The sequence below is a fragment of the Mauremys mutica genome, chromosome 15 (assembly GCF_020497125.1).
Source record: "Mauremys mutica isolate MM-2020 ecotype Southern chromosome 15, ASM2049712v1, whole genome shotgun sequence".
In the NCBI taxonomy this organism is placed as follows: Eukaryota; Metazoa; Chordata; order Testudines; family Geoemydidae; genus Mauremys; species Mauremys mutica.
In genome coordinates, this window is record NC_059086.1 from 37,712,304 (window position 1) to 37,720,841 (window position 8,538).

Consider the following 8,538-nt stretch of genomic DNA (forward strand, 5'->3'; position numbering starts at 1 on the left):
GTGCGGTGTGTGTGTCACAGTCCGTGTGTGTTTGTGCAGTATGTGTGTCACAGAGTGCGTGCAGTTGTGTGCTGTGTGTGTTGCAGTCTGTGTGCGGTTGTGCGGTGTGTGTGTCACAGTGTGCGTGCGGTTGTGCGCTGTGTGATGCAATCTGTGTGGGGTTGTGTGGTATGTGTGTGCGGGGTGTGTGTCACAGTGTGTGTGCGGTTGTGCGCTGTGTGATGCAGTCTGTGTGGGGTTGTGTGGTGCATATGTCGGTACCTGTCTGGGTTGCGGTTGTTGGTGCCCCTCCCCCCCCCCCCCCGCCAGGTTACACCAGTTTCCAGCTCCTGTTGCCTTCAAGCTGCTGTAGCCGGGTTGCCATGGCGACAGCAGGGGTTCTCGGGGTTACCGTGGCGATAGGAGGGTTCTGGGACCATCTGTCCGGTTGTCACCACTCAGTGTCCGAGGCGGTGGGGGGGTGTCCCTGCTCGCCCAGCCCTGCCCCCCCTCGCCCTGCCGGTGCCCCTCACTCCCGACCCGCAGCCCAGCGCTGGATCCCACCCTTTGGGCCCTGGCTCTGCCAGCCGGGCCCGGCTTCGCCAGTGTCAGAACCCAGGAGGCAGCTGCTGCCCTGGGCTGGGAACTGGCTCTGGGAGGGGAGGGGGGTCTGGTGGTGAGAGCTGGGTGGGGGCTGGGAACCAGGACTCCTGGGTTCTGTCCCCGGCTCTGGGAGGGGAGGGGGGTCTGGTGGTGAGAGCTGGGTGGGGGCTGGGAGCCAGGACTCCTGGGTTCTGTCCCCGGCTCGGGGAGGGGAGTGGGGTCTGGTGGTGAGAGCTGGGTGGAGGCTGGGAACCAGGACTCCTGGGTTCTCTCTCCGGCTCTGGGAGGGGAGGGGGGTCTGGTGGTGAGAGCTGGGTGGGGGGCTGGGAGCCAGGACTCCTGGGTTCTGTCTCCGGCTCTGGGAGGGGGACTCCCGAGTCTCTGCCGGGAGGTAATGGCAGCCTGGTTCTAACCGGCCATGAGGGGAAATTCGAGGGGAGCTGAGGTCCCGAATCCCACGGCCCCCATCCCTGACCCCAGCCAGGTCCCATAAGGAGCCTTCTCTGTCAGGTAACTTCCAGCCCCAGGATGGAGGGTCTGTCTGGCTCAGCGGGGGGCACCGGGCTGCAGGGGGCAGGTGGGGGGCTCAGTGGGGGGGGCAGGTGGGGGGCTCAGCGGGGGGCTCCAGGCTGCAGGGGGCAGGTGGGGGGCTCAGTGGGGGGGCAGGTGGGGGGCTCAGCGGGGGGCTCCAGGGTGCAGGGGGCAGGAGGGGGGCACCGTGGGCGATGCAGACTCTGTCTCACTCCCCCGACCCCCCCAGGATGCCGTGGGGGTGTCTCCGGCTGCGGGAGGAGAAAAACTACAGCTCCGTGGGCGACATCACGGACAAGTACGAGATCGGGGAGCTGCTGAGCGCGTGAGTATTGGGGGGGGGCTGCTCCCCACAGCCTGGCCCACAAAGACTCCCCCTCCCACAGCGACGTGCTCACATGCCTCAGTTTCCCTGTCGGGCGGGGTGGGTGGAGGAGGGAAGGGGATAATTTGACCAGACTCCAGGGGAGCCGCCCCGAGGACACCTGGCCCTGGGACGAACGGGGTGGAGGTGGGGAGGGAAGGGTAGTCCCAGTAATTCACAGTGGTGCTGGGGGGCTGTTGGGGGGTTACAAAGGGGGTGGGATGTGGGGTAGCTGGGGGGGGTGATCCACGGGGGAGGTTGACGTCTCTCCCCCCCCAGGAAGGAGTTCTGTGAGCTGTGCCTGGCCCGCGAGCGCCGGACCGACCGGCTCGTTGTCTGCAAGCGGTTCCGGAAGAAGGACGGCAGGAAGGTTCGCCAGGCCGCCCGGAACGAGATCCTCATCCTGAAGATGTAGGTACTGGAGCAGCCGGGCCAGGAGTACTGGCAAAGGGGGGCCCTGAGAGCCTTCAGCCTCCAGCTCCCGAGTCTCCTTCCTCCAGTCACCCTCCCCTCCTGCGCCTGCTGGGCAACACGACAACGTACAAGGGGAAACTGAGGCAGGCTCGGCCTTCAGAAAATCCCCACGTGGTTGCGCATTTCTGGCCTTGCTGCATCTCTCTGTCGCCTTCCCGCCCCCCCCCCCGGCACTGTTCCCCTTTGCTCTGCAGCTCAGAGGGGTCCTCGCCCCACTGCCCTGCCCAGGGGCGATGAGGTGGGGTGTCCTGGCCTCTGGGATTCCCATTGTGAATGACTCTGGCCTCTGGCCAGTCCCTCCCCTTTGCACTCAGTGCATGGCGGAGGGAAACGGAGGCAGGCTGGGCATCCTGGCGCTTGCTAGAATTGCCATGTGGGAGTCAGGACGCCTCTTTCGGCAACAGCCCATGTGTATCTGCTGTGCTGGGGGGGTGTCGCTCTGCAGCGGGGGGGGGGCAGGAAGGAAGCTGTGCCAATTGCTTGTCCCCCCCCAGGGTGAGTCACCCCAACATCCTCCAGCTGATCGACACCTTTGAGACACGCAGGGAATTTTACATCATCCAGGAGCTGTGAGTGCCAGGGCTTGGGGGGCGACCTCGGGGCAGGGAATGGTGGGGTCCCATGGTTGGGGGGATGCCAGGGTTTGGGGCGGATTGGCTGGGGGCTGATCCCACCCTGGGAGCAGAAGGGAGTGGGGGAGCGAGGGGATATGGGTTGTGGGACTCCGGGGGCTGGGAGCAGGGGGGAGGGGAGGAGACCCCAGGGCAGGGAACAGAGGGGAAGGGAGGGGAGGGGACCCCGGGGCTGGGAGGAGGCAGGGGGGAGGGGACCCCAGGGCAGGGAACAGAGGGGGAGGGAGGGGAGGGGACCCCGGGGCTGGGAGGAGGCAGGGGGGAGGGGACCCCAGGGCAGGGAACATGGCGCTTCAGGCTCGGGGGGGCTCGGGGGTGCCCCAGGGCTGAGCCAGCCGGTGCCGCCCCCCGCAGGGCGACGGGCGGGGACGTGTTCGACTGGATTTTGGACCTGGGCTGCTACACGGAGCGAGACGCCAGCAGCCTGATCCGGCAGGTGCTCGAGGCCCTGGCCTATCTGCACAGCCTGCACATCGTGCACCGCAACCTCAAGGTCAGGGACCCAGGCATCCGGGCTGCCCCCACCTCCGCTCTACCCACCAGGCCCCAGTGCCCTCCCAGAGCCGGGGAGAGAACCCAGGCGTCCGGCTCCCAGCCCCCCTGCTGTAACCACTAGAGCCCACTCCTCTCCCAGAGCCGGGGAGAGAACCCAGGAGTCCTGGCTCCCAGCCCCCCTGCTGTAACCACTAGAGCCCACTCCCCTCCCAGAGCCAGGGAGAGAACCCAGGAGTCCTGGCTCCCAGGCCCCAGGTTTCAGCGAGACTCGCTGGCTGGTTTCTTTAGCTCACGTCCCCCCCACGTGTCCACTTCTGTGCCATGCAGGTGGGGTGGTGGTCTTAGGGGTGGGGGTAGGCTGAGAGGGGGGAAAGGGGTGGAGTGGTGTGGGGCAGGCTGGTGGGAAGGGAGCGGGAGTGTGGGGCCAGCAGGGGAGGGGGCAGTGTGGGGCTGGCATGGGTGGGGCTGGCACTGTGGGGCTGGTGGGGGAGGGGGCGGTGTGGGGCTGGCACTGTGGGGCTGGTGGGGGAGGGGGCGGTGTGGGGCTGGCACTGTGGGGCAGGCTGGTGGGAAGGGAGGGGGCAGTGTGGGGCTGGCGCTGTGGGGCTGGCGGGGGAGGCAGCGGTGTGGGGCTGGCGCTGTGGGGCTGGCGGGGGGGTCTGACGCCCGGCGCGCCCCCCAGCTGGAGAACCTGGTCTATCACACCCAGCAAAGCCGCGCCAAGGTCGTGCTCCGGGATTTCTACCTGTCGCGCTTTGAGAACGGAGCCATCACTGAGCCCTGCGGGACGCCCGAGTACCTGGGTATGTCCCCCCCAGTACCTGGGTACGGCCCCCCATTCCCCCCAGTACCTGGGTACGGCCCCCCCAAGTACCCGGGTACAGCCCCCCATCCCCCCAGTACCTGGGTACGGCCCCTGCAAGTACCCGGGTACAGCCCCCCATCCCCCCCAGTACCTGGGTATGTCCCCCCCAAGTACCCGGGTACGGCCCCCCAGTCCCCCCAGTACCTGGGTACGGCCCCCCCCCAAGTACCCGGGTACAGCCCCCCCATCCCCCCCAGTACCTGGGTACGGCCCCCCCCAAGTACCCGGGTACGGCCCCCCATTCCCCCCAGTACCTGGGTACGCCCCCCCCCAAGTACCCGGGTACGGCCCCCCATTCCCCCCAGTACCTGGGTACGGCCCCCCCCAAGTACCCGGGTACAGCCCCCCCATCCCCCCAGTACCTGGGTATGCCCCCCCAAGTACCCGGGTACAGCCCCCCATCCCCCCCAGTACCTGGGTACGCCCCCCCAAGTACCCGGGTACATCCCCCCCCATCCCCCCCAGTACCTGGGTACGGCCCCCCCAAGTACTCGGGTACAGCCCCCCATCCCCCCAAGTACCTGGGTATGTCCCTCCCCAGTACCTGGGTACAGCCCCCCATTCCCCCGAGTACCTGGGTATGCTCCATGATGAGTACCTGGGTACGGCCCTCCATCCCTCTGAGTACCTAAGTAAGCGACCCCCAAGTACCTGGGATCCGTCCCCCATCCCCCCGAGTACCTGGGCACGCCCCTCCCCCAAGTACCTGGGTATGTCTCCCCCGAGTACCTGGCACCCCCCCCAAGTACCTGGGTATGTCTCCCCCGAGTACCTGGCGCCCCCCCCCGAGTACCTGGGTATGTCTCCCCCGAGTACCTGGGTATGGGACCTGCCCCTGAGTACCTGGGTACAACCCCCCCAAGTACCTGGGTACGACTCCCCTCCCCCCACGTACCTGGGTAAGTCCCTCCCACCCCAAATACCTGGTACAAACTCCTGCCCCTCCCCTGAGTACCCAAGTATCTGACCCTCCCCTGAGGACCCGCCCCCTTCCCCCACCCTGAGTACCACTGCCCCACCCCCCCTTTGTCCTCACCCCCGTTATATCTGGGGGTCTCACCCCGTCTCTGTCTGCCCCCAGCCCCCGAGGTCATCGCCCGCCAGCGCTATGGCCGCCCTGTGGACTGCTGGGCCGTGGGGGTGATTCTCTTCATCCTGTGAGTGGGGGGCCCGGGGGTCGGAGGGGCTGGGGCTGGGGGGGTCGGATCTGGGGTCGGGGCTAGGGGAAAGGAGGGTGGCATTAGGCTGTCCTGGGGGGGTGTCTGGGCCCCGCGACCCCCCTGACCACCCCTCCCCCCGCAGGCTGTCGGGGAACCCCCCGTTCTACGCCGAGGCGGAGCAGGAGTCCAGCCGGGGGCAGGATCGGCAGCTCTTCCGTCAGATCCTAGCCGGGGAATACAGCTTCGACCCCCCCTACTGGGACGAGATCTCCCCCGCCGGTGAGCCCCCCGCGCCCCACAGCACCCACTGTGCCCCACAGCCCCCCACTGCCCTGACCCCCCTCCTGGGAGGAGATCTCCCCCGCCGGTGAGCCCCCCGCACCCCACTGCGCCCCACAGCCCCCCACTGTCCTGACCCCCCTACTGGGACGAGATCTCCCCCACTGGTGAGCCCCCCACTGCACCCCACAGCCCCCCACTGCGCCCCACAGCCCCCCACTGCCCCGACCCCCCTACTGGGACGAGATCTCCCCTGCCGGTGAGCCCCCCACGCCCCACAGCCCCCCACTGCCCTGACCCCCCTACTGGAACGAGATCTCCCCCACCGGTGAGCCCCCCGCGGCCCCCCACAGCCCCCCACTGTCCTGACCCCCCTACTGGGACGAGATCTCCCCCACCGGTGAGCCCCCCGTGCCCCACTGCGCCCCACAGCCCCCCACTGCCCTGACCCCCCTACTGGGACGAGATCTCCCCCGCTGGTGAGCCCCCCGTGCCCCACAGCACCCACTGTGCCCCACAGCCCCCCATGGCCCCACAGCGCTGCCCTGCCCTGCTGGGACAATCTGTCTCCCGCTGATGAGACACCCCTGCGCCCTGCCATCCCCCAATCCCTAGAGCCTGCCTCACGCGTCTCCCCCCATGCCCCTGCCACGCTGGGATGGGGGGGGCATTCACCCCGACTGCCCCTCCCCCCACTGCAGCCAAGAAGCTGGTGTCGCAGCTGCTGGAGGTGGATCAGGACCAGAGGATCACGGCGCAGGAGGCCCTGGGACACGTCTGGTGAGGGGGGGGGCGGCTGGGGGGCCCGGCAGCAGAGTGGGGGAGGGGCATTGTGGGGGAATGGGGGCGTAGGGGAGGAGCAGGGTGTGGGCGTGTGGGGGAGGGGCAGGTGGGCACGGGGCAGTATGGGGGTTGATGGGGGGGTCACTCCCTCTCAGCTGGGGGGCAGGGAGGTACATGGGGCCGTCTGGCTGGGCTGGGGGGTGGCTCTCTGCTGCAGGGCCTTCCCCTTAGACCCCCAACCTGCGCCTCACTGCCCAGGCTAATGGCTACCGATGTTTCCTCCCCCCCCCCCGGCTGGGTCTTCCTGTGCCCCCCTCCACGTTCCCCCATCTCCCCCCCACATCCTCCCAATCTCCCCTCCCCCATCTCACCTGCATCCGCCACCCCAACCCGGCCCCTGCGCTGCATCCTCCCCCCCCGACGCCCCTCAACACCGGCCCCCCAGGATCGCAGGCAACGTGGCTTCGGAAAAGAACCTCAAGGAGGGGGTCTGTGCCCAGATCGAGAAGAACTTTGCCAAAGCCAAATGGCGGGTGAGTTTCCCCAGGGGCATTGGAGGGCGCCATGGGGTGGGGGCTGGGCAGGGGGCTGAGCCCTGGGGGGTGCTGTGGGGTGTTATGGGGTGGGGGCTGGGCAGGGGGCGCTCTCCCCTGGCAGGCAGGGCCGGGCACTGGGGGTGCCGTGGGGAGGGGGCTAGGCGGGGGGGGGTTGCTCTCCCCTGGCAGGCAGGGCCGGGCACTGGGGGTGCCGTGGGGAGGGGGCTAGGCGGGGGGGTTGCTCTCCCCTGGCAGGCAGGGCCGGGGCCAGGGGGTGCCGTGCTGCAGGGAGTGAGGTGGGGGGAGTATTGTGGGGCTCTCTGACCCGCTCCCCTCTCCCCACAGAAGGCCATTCGAGTCACCACCTTCATGCAGCGGCTTCGCGCCCTGGAGCCTGGTGCCCACCCCCCCGCATTGCTCCCCGAGGTGACAGTGGAGGAGCCCCGCCCCACAGAACCCCCCAGCACAGAGCGACCGAGGGAGCCAGCGGGGCCAACGGAAGAAAAGACGCAATAACCCCTTTGTACAGCTCCGTGCACCCTGATCGGACCCAGCGCCCCCTAGAGGGGAAAGGCCCCGGGGCCCATTCCCACCCTGGCTCTGTCCCCACCCCTGCCCCCAGCTCAGGACCGGCCCATGGGACTGGGATGTGCATGTCCATCCATCCAGGCCAGCTGCATGTTTTATGAAGATGCTATTTTAATACAGAAATCACAGGCTGCCCCCACCCCCCTTGTCCCCCCCCCCCCGCACCCACAGGGAGCCTGGAAATAACAAAATAAAGAGAGATTCTGTCTCTGGCAGCTTTTACGGTCACTTTCTTCCTCTGTCGGCCCTCCAAGGGGGTGGGGGAAGGGCTTGGAGGTAGGATGGGAGAGAAGGATCTAACTGCTAGATCCCACTCCCCTTCTGGTGCCGAGAATAGAACCCAGGAGTCCTGGTTCCCAGCCCCGCTCCGCTGTGCCCCACCAGACCCCACTCCCCTCCCCTCCCCTCCCAAAGCCGGGGTGAGAACCCAGGAGTCCGGGCTCCCAGCCCCCCTAGTCTAACTCAATAGACCCCACTCGCCTGCCAGAGCTGGGGAGAGAACCCAGGAGTCCGGGCTCCCGGCCCCCCCCTGCTCTAACCACCAGACCCCACTCCCCTCCCAGAGCCCGGGATAAAACTGAAGGAAATTCCATGCAAAAAATGTTTGTTAAAAGACGACAACTGAGGCGGCCAAGCAGCCTGGGGGGTTCAGAGACCCCAGGATTAATGGCAGCAGAAGCAGCACGCCTGGTAAATTCGCTCCAGGTGACCGCAGTTGCCTTCTCCTTCCCATCGACTCTGTAAGGCCACCCCTGCGTGGGGCATGGGATCCTCGCAAACCGCTGGGGGAATCGACATGGTAGAGTGGGGAAACTGAGGCAGAGCCATGTCTGCTTCCCTCACCGCACGCCTGCCAACTTCTGGGGCATCCTACAGACCCAGACCCCTTCCCTGAACAGTCCTGGAGTCAGCCCCAAGGCACGGCCCACCCCGGGCACGGCAGGAGGCGGGGAGCAGGTGCCAACCTCCCTCTGTGACGGGGTGGGGCCCAAAGGGGCAGAGTTAAGGGGATGGGCACTGGGGACCCATCCAGCCGGGTACTCCAGCACCCCCTGTCTGTCTGTCCCTGTTCCCGGGTGATCTGTCCCCCCCCCCCCCATGTCGCTGTCCCTATGTCTGTCCATCTGTCCCCGTGTCTCTCTGTCCCTCCCTGCGCCCCCAGGACTACAGCCCCCAGTAGGCCCCGCGCGGCCGGGCCGGACCATCCCGCCAGCGGGAGAGGGGGGGCCGCGGGCTCGGAGCCATGCGG

At 67.8% G+C, this 8,538-nt stretch overlaps 1 protein-coding gene across 2 annotated transcripts; it reads left to right on the forward strand.

Moving 5' to 3' along the window:
* Positions 1-877: 877 nt before the first annotated feature.
* Positions 878-7,443, forward strand: LOC123349856 (caM kinase-like vesicle-associated protein). Of its 2 annotated transcripts, none has more exons than XM_044988098.1 (11): positions 878-1,092; positions 1,343-1,438; positions 1,757-1,888; positions 2,446-2,520; positions 2,938-3,076; positions 3,788-3,881; positions 5,025-5,100; positions 5,246-5,382; positions 6,084-6,162; positions 6,611-6,698; positions 7,047-7,443. In XM_044988098.1, exons 2-11 carry the CDS (start codon positions 1,344-1,346, stop codon positions 7,215-7,217), a joined length of 1,086 nt encoding a protein of 361 aa, XP_044844033.1. In that variant the 5' UTR covers positions 878-1,092; position 1,343; the 3' UTR covers positions 7,218-7,443. The 2 variants fall into 2 exon arrangements, with proteins under 2 accessions (XP_044844033.1, XP_044844032.1); XM_044988097.1 differs by having other exon boundaries at positions 879-1,092; positions 3,761-3,881.
* The last annotated feature ends 1,095 nt before the right edge of the window (positions 7,444-8,538 follow it).